The sequence below is a fragment of the Microtus ochrogaster genome, chromosome 8 (assembly GCF_000317375.1).
Source record: "Microtus ochrogaster isolate Prairie Vole_2 chromosome 8, MicOch1.0, whole genome shotgun sequence".
In the NCBI taxonomy this organism is placed as follows: domain Eukaryota; kingdom Metazoa; phylum Chordata; class Mammalia; order Rodentia; family Cricetidae; genus Microtus; species Microtus ochrogaster.
This window is the reverse complement of record NC_022015.1, coordinates 25,863,656-25,881,056: the sequence shown is the minus strand read 5'-3', so window position 1 is coordinate 25,881,056 and position 17,401 is coordinate 25,863,656. Positions and strand designations below refer to the sequence as shown.

At 50.7% G+C, this 17,401-nt stretch overlaps 1 protein-coding gene across 5 annotated transcripts in view; it reads left to right on the top strand.

The window, feature by feature from the left end:
• The window catches only part of Ctbp2 (C-terminal binding protein 2), a 130,563-nt gene that overhangs the window by 96,385 nt on the left and 16,777 nt on the right, over positions 1-17,401 (top strand). Inside the window, exon 1 of one of the 5 annotated variants that reach the window (XM_005351403.3) lies at positions 6,809-8,547. The exons of the other annotated variants lie outside the window; for them this stretch is intronic. Coding sequence (XP_005351460.1) covers positions 6,864-8,547 — 1,684 coding nt within the window. The 5' untranslated portion in view covers positions 6,809-6,863. Of the gene's footprint in view, positions 1-6,808; positions 8,548-17,401 lie in introns of those variants that run through there. 5 annotated transcript variants of the gene reach the window in all.

Here is a 17,401-nt window from a genome sequence, read left to right as displayed (position 1 = left end):
TGTGTGTGTGTGTGTGTGTGTGTGTGTGTGTGTGTGTGTCTGTCTGGTTTGCTGTATGAATTGCTTCCAGAAGCATCTGAAACAAGCTTGTAGATGGCAGTGGTTTCCTGTCACCACCCCGTGGCATGTGTCTCCTGTTAGGATAGTTTCCTACATAACCACAACAGCGTAATCGTCCCCTAAGATACCATCCGATGCAGATTACACAGTCATGTCTCCCACATGGGTTTGTTTGTAGCTACCTTGTTTTTATCATGTCCATTGGGGTGTAGCCATCCGGGGTTGTACATTATTGCCTTTGGGTGTCGTGTCTCTTTAGTCTGAAGAGACTCTCAAATACTGGCCTTTTATAGACTTGGGTGGCATTGTTGTGACAGAAATTGAAGGTTTGGTACTTTACAGAACAGTCCACAGTCTGAACTCACCTGATTGTAGAAACTGACTTGAACTTCTAGCAGAAAGAGTCTTCATGGAGGCTGGCTGCCAGAAAGCCTCCGTGAGTTGACTTGGCGAGGTTAGCCTCCTGTAAGATGCCACCCAGAACTCTTCCGCTACAGATGACAAGTGAGAACCAAGAACAGGAGTGAGGTGCTCCTGAGACCCACTGGAACCAACCTGGGCCAGCCAACAGTCATGTCCTCTGTCCTGGCTGCCGTTTACCACACTCTCACACGTCCCCGTGTCTGTCACCGGGGCTGCTTTATAACCGAAAGTTCAGTTGCATCTCCATCCGCATGTGCATGGTTTTGCAGAACCAGGAGCAGTTGTGTTTCAAAGTTTGTGATCCTGTTTGCCCAAGGTCTAAGGAAGTCCCAACTATTGCAGGTGTGAACCGAATGTCCTAGCCACACATTCAGCGGTCTGGATAGGTAGCGCCCATTTTGCTGGTGATTTGTGCCTGGTTCCCAAGACGGGTCTTCTATCTTCAGCTATTCCCAGAGTTCCGGTCTCGTATAGCTGCTACACAGCACACAATCCTTTCCTATAATACTTCACCCCATGGGTAATTCCTCTCTGTGCCTTAGGGACATTGGGTGGGTAGGCTGGTTGGCTTGCTGTTTTTTAACATCAGGTTTTGCTGTGTGTACCAGGCTGTCCTTGAGCGATCCTCTTGCCTTAGCTTCTTTAGTACTGGGTTTTTCCGTGTGTGCCACCATGTGTGGCTTGGTTTTGTTATTAAAGGAATGAACACATGTGTCCTGGGTTTTGGAGAACTGCATTCAGTCACACACCTGCTGCCCACCTACCTGGTTTTGGGATCCCTTGCTGGAGTTCGGTAAGACTCTCAGTGCCTCGGGAACTGGTCAGATAAAATCTTAGCTTCTTCCCTGTGAGGATTCTTCCTTTAGAACTCTCCACTGAAACCTGTTGGCCCTTTCCAGTCTCTCTTTGGGATACCCGCGTGTTCTGCCAGGTACAATGTCCAGAAACTCCATCTTTTCTTTATACCCAGACTTGGGCTGTGGGCCCCCTCGCTCACATACACACCCAGAGAACATCTCTGCTCCATGTTGAGGGGGCAGCCAGAGTCGTTGGGACTCCATCCAAATCAACTGGAATAATAAAATCTTTCAGGCTAACTTAAAAGCCAGATTTGAATGTGCTTTTGTAATTGACCCTTTTTGATATCTGTAATTTGTTCTCGGCTGGTTTTCTTGATGCCTGCTCTCAGACAATCCTGGAGTACGTTGTATGGAATAATTATGGAACTGCCTTTGATCACATGGGCTGTTCATCCCTAGATTGCAACCTGCTTTCCCTCTGATGTATAATTTAGGCGCTGGCTTTCTTCTCTCTGGTTTGCTGACATAATTGACGCAGTCCATTTGTGGATTGTACTAACGGGTGCATTTGAATACCCTGTTCGATCATGCCAGCGCTACTTTGGTTTCCCCCAAATATTTGTGGGTCTCAGACCATGCAGATCTAACCCAGGGTTTGGGTTTGGAGGACTGTGGCCCTCCACTGCTGCTTCGCCCATGACCTTTGTTAGGCCTTCTCACAGTGGCTTAGGGTAGAATCACACCCTTGGGTGCATTCCTTTTCCTATAGCTGTTGAGGATGCTATTTGGAAAACAATATAACGAAGTAGGTATTTTGTTGTGTTTTTAATCTATTTATTTTACTTTATTGTGTTCAAGTGTTTCTTTGGAAATGTGGAAAGCGGGTTCCAAGAACAGTACCAGCTGAGTTATGATAAGGAACACAAATATATAAATAACTAAATATGAGGAAGTGGTATGAACTGCTTTTACGGAAAAGTTTGGCATCCCCCCACCCGAACAGTCTCATGAGCACAGAGGTAAAGAAAGAAGCATGGCTTTTCTGTGTCTGCTTGGTCACCAAGGCCACAGAGCAGGTGGTGCAGATGTGGGCAGCTTGCCTTCACGGGCAGTGCTTTCCCACTCTTGAGTTGGACCTGATGGTGTTGCGGAGCACATCAGCACAGCCTTCACCCAAGAAGGCGCTTGTGTAGTCTTCGCATCCCTAAGATCCCTACGATGCTTCTGGATTGTTGAGGGAGCCTGGGTAGCAAAATGACCACACCCAGCTGAGGGCCTGGCTAGTATGGTCAGCTGATGGAACTTCTCCAGCTGCCAGTTTTGCCAGGAGGGGCCCCTCAGAGCCCATGCCACCTGTACAAGGGCCAGGAGCAGGATCATTTTGTTCTGTTCGGTTTCCTTGTTTGGAGTTACACATCGAAGATGCTGTTTGGTTTCTCTGACCTGTCCTTTTTTAATTGAATGCGATATGCATTTGTGTCTTGTTTGGTTTTGCTTAGAACCAGGCTCAAACACTGTTGTCCACAAAGTTCTCCTGATCATTTTTAATACACTGTCTTTCAGAGCAGCCCCCCCCCAAACCTACGTCTTAAAAATGGGATTCATAATGTTGCTATACATTTTAATTATATGTTGAGATCAGGCAATTATGCACATTTCCAGTAATTAAGTGATTAGCTGCAATTACTTTAGCTATGTAAATAAATATACAATAGTCAACTAGATGTGGCTCAAAACTCCACAATACAAACAAATGTTCTAGATAATGCTTGGCATTGTAAAGAAATGCTCGGACAGGAAAGCCAAGCCGTAGTCTGCGCGCGATAAGAGTCCCGTTTTGTCTTATTTGAGCAAATGAACTGGAGCAATGACACCCCCGACCCCCCCCCCCCCCAGTTAGATAGCTGCGTTTCAACACAAACTCTAGATCGCCAATCTACACAGAAGAAGGTTTTTTTTTTTTTTTTTTTTCATAAAAGCCAACCACAGTCTGTCCACATTGAAAAGTAGAAGTAGGCACGGCCTGGGCTTGTTTTAACTTTGTCTCAGCTGGAAGGCAACCCTGGGAAGCTGTTGGCCCTAGGAGACCATGGCCATGGCGTCATCCTGGTATCCAGCGGTGACAAGGAGACCCCGTTTCCCTCAGCTTAGTTGGTATCTTTCAGAACTTCACATGGAGCGCCAGGCCTGGATGCCTGGTGTTGGTGCTCTACCATACCACAGGTGGCTCCATGGTGTTCCAGGCTGGGGCCAGCCATGATAAACACAAGCTGGTGAGACTACCCAGATGTGTCATGCCACCAGGTGGGCAGTGACCTGCATGGACACTTGGACAAGGGCTAACTGACCTTTATATTCAAATGGCCTTGACATTTGCTGAATGCACCGCCGGATCTTTTCTCTTGGGCAGTTAGACTCTGAGGTCAGCCTTCTGAGAGTCTTAAAGTGTTTGCACATCTGACCAGTTATGAGGTGCTTTGAGACGGGAGATTCTTTTGAGGACTGCCTGTGGGGTGCCTTGACCCTCATCTGCCAGTTTCCTCCAAGCTTCTGAAACTGTCCCCATTCTTTGAGAATCACGCCCCATGTTGCACAGAATTCAAGAACAAATTTCTGGCAAACACTGCTTGAAGCCCTGAGTTGGCAGAGCTCTGTTCTTTTTCACATTGAATTCTTTATTTTTTTTTATTTTATTTATTTTATATATACAAGTGCTCTATCTACGTGTATACCTTTATTCCAGAAGAGGGTATCAGATCGTACTATAGATGGTTGTGAGCCATCATGTGATTGTTGGGAATCTAACTCAGACCCCTGGAAGAGCAGCTAAGTGCTCTTAGCCACCGAACAGTCTCTCAAGTCCCCACAATGAACTCTTTTGTCAGGTTTATTTCGTCTCCAGAGCATGGGTTGTTTCTTACTTTAGACAAGCATCATGGTTTTTTGTTTTTGTGAGGGGAGGTTCTCTATAGCTTTGGAGCCTCTGTAGACCAGGCTGGCCTCAAACTCACAGAGATCTACCTGCCGCCTCCCGAGTGCCGGGATTAAAGGTTACCACTGCCCAGCAAGCATAATGTTTTTACTTTATATGATCTTCTATGGAGGGGATTCTTGTAGGGTTAAGAAAGTTATATCCATGAAACTCATTGCCTCTCAGAAATGGGACCCATCCTGCCCCTTTTAGGCAGATTGCTCGGGAAATCAGTACTTTCTCAAATGCTGTGGGGAGCAGGGATGGGGCAACCTCCAGAGTGCTTGGAAAAGCCTGTGTCCAGGTACAGGTGTTTCTCTCACAGAAGGAAACATCTGTCATAATATTTGGTGAGTTGCAGAGCTGAGGCTTTGAGAGTTTGGTTGGCTTCCAGACAGAACCATCTGGAGGTTGTTGAGAACGGAATCCAGGCCTCCTGGTTCTCCTGCAGCGGGGACACCAGGACTGAGCCTGTCTTCCACTGCCGCCCCGCCTGCCCTTGTGATCGTGCCTTCACACTTGGGGGTGGGGGGGCAGCTGCCTAAGAGTCATTGCTGGTTTCTGGCAAATTCCCCAGTTAGCAGTTTTCTCAACTTGACCATTACAAAACTACTGGCGGTAGTAAGACACCTTGAGTGTGACTGACAACCCCCTCCAGTAGGGTAGGAGCTAGTTCTCAGACCAGATTATTCTAGTTATGCCTGGTGGAGCCTAGCCACACTACCGGTTGAGCCTCTTGGAATTAATGCTGTATCAAGTCACGATAGAGGCTGATGCTCAAGCACCAAGCAGTTGTTTCCTCTGAAGGCTATGGACCCTGTGTGACAAGCCTCCCCAGCTTATCTTCCCTGGACCCTGATTGACTGTTAAGTACTATTTACTTCATTGAGCTGGTGTGTGTGGTGCATGTCCCTAGCTTGGCATTGTTTGCTGGCTGTTTCTTATTTTTTGGTATGTCATATTATCAGTGAGCCTGCTTAGCAGTCAAGAGTAAATCCTGGCTTAGGTGTGTCCCCTTAGCTTCCTTAACGTGTTATCCTGTCCTTACCTCTGCCTGTTATCCCGAAGTGTGGTGTGGGTCGGTTCCAGACAGTGTCCAGAGAAGGCGTCTTTGATTTGTGGGAATCCGATGCTATGCAGTCTTTGCCTTTCTCAGCTCTTCACTGGCTTCTCGTGTCCTAGGACATGGGGAGCCGGAACAGGATTTTGGTCTCTTTGTTTAGGTCAGGAATGGGGGCACGATGGTCTGTAGTCTTTGGGTCCCGTGTGGTCGGTGTAGCATTGGTCACAGCTGCTCTGGGCATGTTTGGAGGGATAAGAACTCCTTAGGGAGCATCAGCGATTTCCAGAATTTGATATGATCTGACTGGGCATGGAAAGGGTGAGAGCGTGGCACCCCCATAAACCTGCTTCCTAGAAATGGTGCTTTATCCAGACTCCTACCCCACAGGAAGTTCTCCATACTGCTCACGTAGGAACTTTTTCATTTAAATGGCTGGTATTTATCTAGTTGAAGGTTCTAGTTAAATCTTAGATTAAAGGAGAAATGGGTGAAGGAACGCCTTTGGTCTCCTGCCTGCATGTAGTTGTATTATCTCATTCAAATACACTTCTCAATCACCTCCTTGGTTTATTTTTGTGACACAGAGGTTGGGGGGGGGGTGCTGCGAGGATTGGGGCTCTGCACATGCCCCACAGAGTGAGAAGGGAAGGCTTGGTTCCCTAGTTTCTTCTTTGGTGGCCGACCCTCGGCTCAGCCTGGCCCTTGTTGTCTTACACTGATGAATTCCAGGTCTTAACCCGCACTTTATCTTCTTCCCTGGCGGAATGAAAGAATCTGTCTTACGATCTTACAATGAGGATTTGATCAGTGTAACCTAAAAGCCAGGGACTTACAGGCCTGCTTCTCCGAACACCCCTCATTCTGGAATCAGCCGCACAGCTTCTCCCGTATGCCTCCATTTGATCTGTTCTAGCTGCGCTATGGATTAATGTCGTGTGCAGTGGGATTAGGACTGGATGGACAGCTAAGCAGTTCTAGTTTGTTTCTCTGGCCATCAGCGGAGAGGGCCTGGTCAGGAGCCTCCCCCAAGAGAGATGGAAAAAAAAAAAAAAACGGGACAAGAGCTGGAAGGGGTTCAGACTCAGGGGAGAAGCCACGTGGGAGCTTACCCAGCTGCCTGTTAGGCCTGGCTAAAGCAGGCAGCCGGCTTCATCAGTCTGAGATGTCACACGGGACAAAAGCTTTAGGGGTTTTATTTAGCTCCTAATCCTCATGCTGCAAGAGCTGAGGACTGCGAGCACAGCCAAAGGGGGCTTCCCCGCAGGCTGGAGTCCAGCCTCCTGTCCCGGGCTAGACGCACAGGACAGACCTTGCAGGCTACCGTTGCAGAGTGAGGCAAAGTTACCGTGAGTCTGCTTTTTGCCTACTAAGGTTTCAGAGGATTAATAATTTAAGTCGTACCTTGAAACAGAAACCCCCAGTTGGTCGTTCCTGCCGTCTCGGAAGGGCTCGCGTGCGGCCAGGTCTGGTTTTGATGTATGTAATTGAAGATTTATCAAGAAAGGCTTCCTCCCTGCGCCTTTGCTTGTAGTCATTTGCTCTGCCAATGCCGGTTCCCAGCAGGCACATCAATATCGGCCGTTCTCAGAGCTGGGATGCTGCTGGCTGGTATGAGGTCCCTTGGGAGAATGCTGGGCCTCCAGGGAGGAGAAGTTCTCTGCCGTATGGCCCTGGAGAAGGGACCTGGTGTGAGCTGCTAAGCCACTGCGCACAGGACACAGAGCCTTACCTGTCCAGAGAAGCGTTCTATAACTCACTGTCATCAAGAAAGGGCTGCGGGCCTGACTTCGCCTTCTACGACAGCAGACAGGCTGTGATGTCTGGCCGTGGCTCCATGCTGCCACAAGACGACTATGGTGACCCATCCAGGGGCGCCAGGGTACCCAAGGAACCTCCCTTCCATCGGGACCCAGGAGCCAGCAGGCCGGCGCCCAGCTACGGAGTGCTTGGTGGCAGAGTGCCATGGGAGCAGGTACAAGGCCAGCTACCTGCTCTGCAGGATACTGGCTTCCTGTACCGGGAATCCGGGGGTAAAGCCTTCCCACATGGGCAAAGGACACATGGCAGGGCTCCATCTCCTGGGAGGTATGGAAGAGAACAGCCTAATCCAAGGTTAGGGACAGAGGTGCCCATGTACTCCCCGACCCCCAGTCAAGTCTACAATGACGCCTGTGAAAGAACTGTTGATTCTACCCCTGCCAGACAGGTGGCCCCAACATGCCTGGTTGTGGACCCCAGCCCAGCCGCTCCTACGGAGAACAGCACCGGGGTGGCCCCAGGTTCCCTGAATAGAGGCTATGGGCCTACCCCGGAAAACATCCACTCCAAGCTGACTTACGAGAATTATGAAGCTGACTCGTCTACGTTCCAGGGGCCTGGGAGCAAGAGGACCGTGCACCCTGAGTTTCTGGCCCTGTTGCGGGCAGAGGGTGTGGCAGAGGCTACTCTGGCAGCTCTATTACAGCAAGGCTTTGACTCCCCGGCCGTCTTGGCCACCCTGGAGGATGCTGACATCAAGTCCGTGGCACCCAACCTGGGCCAGGCCCGTGTCCTGAGCCGCCTAGCCAGCAGCTGCAGGACAGAGATGCAGTTTCGGAGACAGGACCGGACAGGCCCTCCACCCCGCCCGCGGTCCAGTAGCTTCAGCCACCGAAGTGAGCTGCTGTCCAACGACTTGGCCTTGCTGGGTACCACAGGCCTGCAGTTTCACCCCGCTGGACCTTTGCCGACTTCACCTTCCCGAGCTGGGGATCTAGCTCGCCGTCCCTCCAGCGCACCTTCCCAGCACCTCCTGGAGACGGCAGCTACTTACTCTGCCCCAGTGGCAGGGGCCCAACCCCCAAACTTACCCTCCAACTCTGGGTATAGCTCTCCTACCCCTTGTGCCCTAACAGCACGGCTGGCTCCCTCATACCCTCCACAAGCTGGGGTGGCCTTGACTAATCCAGGCTCTTCTGTCCCCCTTCACTCAAGTCCCAGGACAGCCTACTCCACCTCGTACACGGTGCCCATGGAATTGCTGAAGAGGGAGCGCAGTATGGCCTCTTCTCCACTGCCCAGCCCCCACGGCAGCCCCCAGCTCCTACGGAAGCCTGGAGCAGCCTCCATGGAACCATCTGCCCTGCCACCAGTCAGCCAGAGCCTCCACACACCTCATTCTCCGTACCAGAAGGTGGCCCGGCGTACAGGGGCTCCCATCATCGTTTCAACTATGCTAACTCCAGAACCAAGTAACTTACCTTTCTTGGCTGGGAGTTCCAAGCGGTCAGGGGAGGGTATAGTTTGAGAAGGGAATAGTTTGTTCCCCACTGGTCATGCTGAAAGTGCGGATAATGTGTCTGTCTGTACCCTGCCCCCCAACCCTAACAGAGCACCACGGTGAGTGCTGGGGTCAGTTCCCTCCTCCCGTGGGCTATTCTTGAGCTCTGCAGATTTATGTTGCAGGTTAAGCCCCAGTTTGCAGATTCCCTCTCCTGATAGTGAAAGGTAGCTGCTTTCCCAAGAAACTGTTCTGATAGTCTATCCCATTTTTATACAAGAGGCGGGTGGCTCTCTAGTTCCATCGGAGAGCTTTGGAAAAGTCAGGAGTGCCTGATGGAATGTCTCCTGTAAATTGTGCGTGGATAATTTGCTGGTAAGAGTGCCTGGCAGTGTAGACAGCACACTGTAGCAAAGGCGGAGACTCTACTCTGCCGATAAGAACGCGTCTGTTTCCACAGTTGTGGGCTAAACAAAGCAACATGTTGAAATCCCTTAGAACCGTTTGGAAAAAAAAAAAACAGATTTAGCCTCTCATTTTATAAAATACGGTTGGGAATTCTGCTTGTTTGTCGGGAAGACACTGCTTCCACGTTGAAGGGCTGGAAGCTAGGTGAAACCAGTCAAAGCCGAAGCCAGGCGTGACTGACTCATTGCGGGCTTTTCATCGGATGCTGTGGGGGACTTCTTGGAGGCCGTCCTCTGAACAGCTAGTGTTTCACCCTAGGGTTTTGACTGCCAAGGTCAGTCAGGTTTCTTCTTTTCACCTTTGCCCTCCAACATATATAATTTGGAAAACCACATTTTTGCTTTGAGTACATGTATGAGTGCCTGCATGCATGTATGTGTGTGCCAGGACTCCCAGGAGCCAGAAGAGGGCATCAAATGCCTGGGGAGCAGAGTTCCAGGTGGAAGTCAGCTAGGAGTTGAACCCAGATCCTCTGCAAGGGTAGCAAGGGCTCTTAACTACCGAGCCCTCGAAAAGTTGTGAGATACATTTAAAAATATCTAGTGTATAGGACGGGGTAGTGGAGTAGGAAATACTGCACCTTTTTTTTTTTTTAAGTCTGATTATCTACTTTGTCTTTGAAATGTGTGCCAGGAGCGGAGTTGATAAGTTTGAGGGCCTATGCCTTCTTTCTCTCTCAGCCCAACATTCTTTCTTTGCAACCAACTAATTTGCATGGCGATGACATTTGTTGCTCCAGTAATTTCATCTGATAATGGCTGGGCTTGCAAAGCGGATCTGAAAACATATTCCTTAATTATGTGTTGCTAAGCAACGGAAGGGTTTGGTCATAATCACAGAAAGATTATCTCCTCATTGAAGTCCTGGAAAGGTTTTGCTGAAGGAGGAGGTCCTGCAGAATTGCTGTCTGCATGCAACACAACCCCCCCCCCTTTTCTGTTTATTTTGTGCTGCATTTGAACAAAAACACTCACCGCTATCCGGGTACGGGGTGAGGGACGTTATATAAGTTGTTTGGAGTGTGATTGTTGACACACTGTTTTACAGACCGAAGGATATTGATTTTTATTTCATTTGCATGGCAGCGCGCCAGTGCCGAGCAAGCCTGCAGTCGGAAGTCTGCCAGCAAATAAATTTCTCTGTCAAATGATCCATCCCAGAGCAGCAGTTGCCATCCCTGTTCCTTATCGTACATTCTGTGTGGCATTATGACTACCCTGTCGGGGCAGGGGGAGGGGGGCAGGGCCTCAGCTTCCTGGCTGCTTTTCTGCTCTCTGAATGGCATTTGGGTGACAGGTCTGTTTCATGGAGTCTGCAGCGGGATCTGGGTATGCCGAAGGCAGCAGAAGACTTCGTGGTGTGTCTGTAGGCATGGCTTCAGGCAGAGGTGTCGAGCCCCAGAGAGGACAGCCTTAGACCAAGGGAAAAGCATCGGGAGACCCAAGGCACTTTGCCTTGCCTCTGGGCCCAGATGGCAACCTCCGATCTTGAGGTAGAGTCATGTGTGTTGTCCTTTAGTGCCAGAGTCAGCCTCACTGATTCTTCATTTTGATTTCACCAAACTCTGTTTCCACCCAGTGTGGAGGTCCTGGAATGCCTGGGAAGTAATTGACACCCCCCCTCCCCGTCTTCCTGCAGTGATGGTGGGGTGATGTCAAATACTTGCAAGAGCATTGTTTGAGGGATTTTTTTTTTTAAGGGGTCTTGTTTGGCTCTTTAGACACAGTGTGGATACTAGTGTTTGCTTTGTTAGATGTATGTACACAGTCGGCTTCTGTTTGCCAGGCCTGCCCCCACCCCATCAACCAAGCAGTTTAGAACAGCAAGGCAAGGCAGCCAGATGCACAGGATTAGGGCTTCTGGGCAGAGAGCTTCATGAGAGATGGCACCTGCTGGGTCGGCTCTCCATCCCACACTGACGTGGCGACTGACCCAGTGGCTGTCACATGTTGTCACCCGTGGCCGAGAGGCTGAGCCTCCCTCTACCAGATGCCAAGGAGCATCAAGCAAACACCAGTGTGACGGCGAGCATTTTCCATCCCGTCCTCCCTGAGTCCAGCAAAGCGCAGCTTGCCCCACGCTCAGCCCGAAGCGTGTGAGAAGCACAGTCTCACATCCACACCCACCTCCCAGATTCCCTGCTTATTTTTCTTGGTGTAGGTGCACTGATGGAGCCTCTGAAGGCTCCATTCTAGGATCCCGTCGCCAGGGCTGTTACTAGAGATTCCTAAGGTCAGTTGGGAAAACCTATAGCTATTTTTCCAGCGATGGTGTGTGTGCCATTGCCTAATTCTAATGCCATGGGAACATACGATCCTGATAGAAATCGGAATCGTGTTGAGGACCGCTCCCACAGGGCTCCCGGGATTCCCTCAGATGTCTACATCTTTGGAGCTCTTCCTGCATGCTGAGGATGGCTCTTTGGTTGTAAGGATGCTGGGCATGGCCTCCTTGAAGTTCCCAAGTTCCAGGTTGGACTCACTCACCTCTCTTAGGTAGAGCGAGCGCAAGGAGGACCCCTGTTGGGTGTTTGGCCAGTCCCTAGTGCCTGGTGCCTGAGTCAGGGCTACACTTGCGCAAGTGTGCCCCCCCCCCTGCTCTGACCACATGACCAAACTCCTTATATGAGCTGAGGAATTTCATCTTTACAGCTCAGAGCATTCTCCTTTGGCTAAATGGAATGCAAGCTATTCTTTGGTCTCTAGAGGACCAAGGGCCAAGCTATCAGCAGCTATAACAAGGACAAGGTTAAATAGACAAAGGGGGGGGGAACCCCTATGAAGCTAGGGAACAGGCAGTCCAGAACACAGAGAGCATTCCTGGTGAGCCTGCACACAAGGAGAAACAGAAGATGCTGGGGGCTTCCTAACATTGCACTGAGGACTGGACCAGGAGCTTTTATTGCTGGGGAGCTTCTTCTAAATGACCCTGCTGTGTCCTCTTGACTGCCGAGCTAAGGGATCACTGGCTTAAGGTAAAGGTTATACTTTGTTGTAACCCCGCTCCTGTTGCATTTTTTTTGCCTTCCCTGTGTTAGAGCAGCTGCCTATATTTTTATTATCTTGTCGTTTTCATTCAGGCTCATCAAAGCCTCATTCCATCTGAAGCTGCTTGACTCATCTATATAGCTTTGGACCCCGGAGAGTGGCTGCCCCTTGTGTAGTTCCCCCATGCCCAGGCTGGAATGGACAATGGGAACTCTTGTCTGGAGAATTGAGTGCCGAGTTCTGTGGTCCATTTTCCTGTATCTATACTTTTCAAAGCTGGCCTTGTGTCCTAGCCACTTGCCCTGCTTAAGGATTTTTCTGTCAGATGCCTTTAATACTGAGTGGGAGAAATGTGGCTTGGTGTGTTCTAGTGTTTCTCTGTATGTGCGGATTTGAACCTGGAACGCTTAGAAAAAGAGACTTTGGAAAGGAATTGGTGGGGGACCCTGACCAGCTGCGACACTCTGGGAAGTCTGCCTGCTGGCCTCACAGATGACAAGCCTACGGAATGGTTCTCAAGAGTCACCTTCTTTGTGGGCCTTAAAAACTCATGCAGAATGAAGAAAGTTGAGCAGATGGGGCCCTCTCGTTCTCCTGCTGGCCCTCAGGGGCTGCCCTAGCTTCAGAATGGCAGTGATATCTGTGCTTATGGGTGTTTAGCCTTAGTGATGTGGAGAGAGTGCTGAGCCAGGTCTGCTAGGCACCAGCGCCCTTCGGAGGGCAAGATAACGTGTATTTCATTCCCAGGGATGAGGTTGCTTGGTTTCAGTGGACACAGAGTATCCACAGCCTAGTCCTTGGGCATGAGTCAGCTGTGGCTCTCGCTGTGCCCTTGTGATATACACGCATGGGGTACTCAAGCCTCTGCTGTCCCAGTTGCTGCAAAAAGGCCCTGCAGGGGCCAAAAGAGACTGGATATCCTCATGGATCCCTCAGGCTGGCCAAGGCTTCCCCTTCTCCTTTATCCCCTAGCTTGGATTGAAGCCCCTGTGTTGAGTATGGGGCCTGCAGGTACTTGAACGCAGTAGGTGCTCTCAGCCTTCATTAGGAGAGTCTGAGCATGAAGGCCACAAGTTCTGGCCTAGCCTGGGCTAGATAGTTCCAGACCAGTTAGGACCAAATAGTGAAAACTGACTCAGATGTTCGCGGACTACCTGTGGGCTCTGTCTATGTTACTGTGGCCTGTCCACTTCCAGATTCCTCAGGCAGGTTTCTTTTCTGTTCCCACCTGGCAGCCTCTCGTTGCCATGGGCACAGTTTTAGCATCTGAGAACTACTCACATCCTGTCAGGATGCACCTTCTTATAAACATCCAGGGCTGCAAGGCAGTAACTGGAGACCGGAGCAAAGCCACCAGGTTCTAGCGGCATGGGTGACTTGGGAGACTAGAATTTCATGTCCTGGCATTTCTTTTAAGGCCAGGAAGGATGTGCCTCTGATCCACCCAGGCGTCCTGGCTCCGGGGCAACACGGGGCATAGGCTGTCCTCAGGGGATGGTCTTTGGTGGTTCTTGCCCGCTGTCCTCAGCAGTGCTGGTCTCCCCTGGCCTCTGCAGAGGTGTGTGGTTCTCTCTGTCCACTAGCTCTCTAGTTTGCTTGCAAGAGTGGTTTCTCACTTGGCTGGCTTGTGCATGGTTCCATTCATCAAAATCTGGTAGGTGTCATGACAGGAAAGGGGAGAGAGGTTTCTTGGGACACAAGTCCCAGGCTGCTCTTTTCTCTAGAAGACTCAGTGCATTGGAGGGAGGTGGAGCACGTCTTTCTTCTGTGGCCTGATTGAAAGTGGAAGAAACAGATGTTCAGTAAGGAAACCCCACGTGCCACAGGGAATCACTAGCAGAAAGACTCCGAGAGCTTTGATTGACAGGGACTCACTTTGGGTTCTATCCTCTGTCGCCCTCCTTCGTCATGTTCTTTTACCAGTTACTATGTGGAAGGGTCTTACCTAGGCTGCTGGTGGGAGGCCCCAAAGCAGGCCAGTCTGCTCCCCGGCCCTCCTGACCTCGTTCATTATGGCTGAAGTGCGGTTCTCTCTCTGCCTGAGGCTTTCTGTGGGAGGGTGTTCCTCTGAGTCAGTGCCTTGGCAGAAGCCCAAGAGTCCCTCGCTCTCTCATGGTTTAGTCACACCGGGTCTGGCCCATAGGTCGTGCATCTGAGACAGCAGCCGCAGGCCACATCGAGGCTGTTCCTGCAGAGAAAGTCACACACACGTGGCTTTTGCGGAGTCCTGTTTTTACATCCAGGCCAGGGTGTGTCTTATCTGACATGTCCATCGGCACGTGTTGCCTCACAATCCACCCTGAAGAGTGACCAGGTATCCCCAGTAAAGCACACACCCACACCAGTCACAGCCTCTCTCCCGCAGGCTATGGTGCTGAGGACTGGGGGGGCGGAGGGGGGGACCAGCTGCCAAGCCCCAGGCATAGGTCTCAGACACCTTGTCAAATCAAAGAGAGTTTGGAGTTTTTCTCTTCCTTGGTGCTACAGAATGACACTGGGTGACCGCCACTATTGTGATAGTTTTTTTCTTCTGCCACCAAGCTTAAGAACCCCGTGGAGAGAGGCACCAACCCTGCCTGGTGAGATCCTTGGCCCTGTGCGGTTCTTGACTAGGGAGTCTTTGATGGGTAGGTCTGCTCAGTGAGCACAGACTCTGAGGACCAACCTTCCTCGCTAAGGTAGCAATAGAGCGAGGTGCTTTGGTATTCTGTTCAGAAGGCTTGATGTGTCTTCTTGGATTCATCCCTGGCCCAGCCTGGTGTTTAGGTCACTGTTGCAGTGCCTTTGAATGGGGGCTGTGGGCCAGCCCTGTGAGCCCCAGCTGCTCGATCTAGCTCCAGAGTCAGGAGAACTGAATCAAGCCCTTCTCCGTGACCTCGAGAGAGTTCAGCATGCCCTTTGGGCTCACTTTTTGCGTTGGAAAAGCAGAACTTGCTTTTAGCATCAGTCATGCAGACATTTAGAACGGGGTGGAGGTGGGTCCTGTGACCTATTGGTACAGGGCCACCGTTTCTTGCACATCCCAGCTTGTGGATGTGTGATTTCACTACTTCACTACAATGTTAAAGAGCTGGGTGTGGGTGTACGTGTCTGCAATCGTAGCACTCTGGATAGCAAGTGTGAGGCGAAATTGAGCTATACAGCAAGTTCCAGGCTAGCCTGGGCTATATAGCGAGACCCACTCTCAAAAATCAAGGGATTTTGTTGTTGTTAACATATATTGAAAACCAGCAATAGAAAAGTGGCTAGGGACTGGTTTACTATTCTCCAACTTTATGCCAGACCCCTGGTCTGGGAAGTGTATTCTGTAAGCAGTCTGATTCCCTTAAGATTGAATGTACTTCACATGGGGATGGGGTCCATGCCTCAGGGGAGGTACCCAGGGGACAGCGGAGGGAGGCACTCTCCATGGGCTTTCCAGCACCCAATCCCTGGAGAAACACAGCCTGGATATCCATAGCTTGACCTCACACGGTCACAGCAGCTGAGCAGGCAAAGTGAGTCAGCAGGACCCGCCTTGATTTAGTGCCCAGCCGTGAACAGGAAGTTACCGAGATCTGGTAGCTAGTTACCAGGAAGCACCCCCTTCTAACTTGAGGTTTGTGCATTTAAGATTTGAAGATTCATCTCTGGCCAAGTCCTGGATTTTACTCTGCAGCTGCGAGCTGGGTGTCACAGCCACATGAACAAGAGGCTGAGGCAGAGCTAGGTGTCATGGCCACCTGTATAAGAGGCTGAGGCAGCACAGGTTCAGATGTGAGGGACTGTGACGGGGTCTCAGAGCAAGGTTGCAGAGAAGCCAACTGATTGAAGTAGGCTCATAGACAAATGTTCCTCCCAGAGGACCGATGAGAGGTCTCCAGGGCCTTGTGTGCCATGCTGGGAAGTGGGAGAGTCCATGACCAACCATCTAACTCATTAGAGATAACTGAGTCCACACGCCCAATGTCCATCTTCTGTCCTTGGTACTCAAAGACCACCCCGGTGAGGCAGGCCACCAGGGAAATAGGAGATGGAGCCTATCTTAGCAAAATCACCAGCGTAGCCTGTGCCCTTCCTTGGCTGTGCGTTTTGACATACCTTCCTCCTCCAGTTTCTGGTAATATTCTTCAGGGACCCACTCCGAGTCTGTGGTCGGCAGAGATGTGCTCCGTACCAGCTGGCTTCTCGTGGCACGGAGTTCGTTAGGAGACATTTCATTTTGGAGATCCCACAGCTGCTGGAGACTGGCAGGTGACAGATCCCCAGTCCCAGATCCGCGCAGGCGAGGCTGTCATGGAAAGAGAAAGTAAATGTTCTTTTCCTTGTTCAAGCACTCTGGACAAGCTGCAAGAGATGTCTTTCCCAGGGTTCTGGGCAAAGCCAGTTGAAGTAACAGCAGATGTTGGTCTCTTTGTGGAAGCCGGGTATTTGAGTTTGTTCTCCTGTTGCTGAGCTAGAAACACAACAATGTTCCCACCAGAGTAGGGGACTCTACTTGCAAGTCTGCAAGGCATCACACTCAAACACAAGCTGGGTTAGCTGCAGTCACAGGAAGCCCGCAGGGCCAACAGCTAATGACCCAGGCATTTGGAGCAGCAATCTGCATGCACCTGGTGACTGATCATGAGGGCCTGGACACTTTTCACTGGAGCTGGAACCCAGTAAGATACAAGATGCCTTAAGCAAAACCAACCTGCTTAGTGGGACATTCTTGTGACCCTCCTAGAGTCTCACCAGAGAGCGCTGTAGCTCCTGAGTTAAGAAGGCCTCAGCTTCTCCTGGGAATACCTGGTGACAAGCTAGCTCCTTGGGGCTTATATAGCAGCAGTGGGCCAGTCCTTTATCGACCATCTCTGCCTGTTCATGGGGCCTTGCCCCTGCCCTTCCAGGGTGCGTTTGTTAGTGTTTGTTCCCCAGCATTATTCTAGAAATACTGGTGAGCTCTCAGCCGGTGAGTCTCCATCCTAGGCGTTTTACAGTGTGCCTGTCTCAGAATCCCACACAGCTTAGTCCTCAGATTTGAGGGGATTATGGGATCTTCTAAGCAGGCTACCACCCCGCTGTGCAGCTGTTGTGGTGCCTTATGCAAGTGCTGGTCCTTGTGTCCTCCTGGGACTGTCCCCACACAGCCCTGCTTCATTCCAGGCTCATCTTATTTAGTGGTGGGTAAACCTTTATGCTCCTTTTCTTCATTACACGAGGAGTCAAGGTCACTAGTGCCTGGCAGGGAGAGCTCAGCAGGCCTTGTGGTGCCCTGCACCCTGGTGCATAGAATCCACAAGGCCTTTGAGTTCGGAGCTATGCCAAAAACAACTGAGCTTCCTAATCACAGTGGTCTTCTCTGACCTTTCAGAGGGTGTGATGTAAAGTAGTGACTCCTAGCAAGAC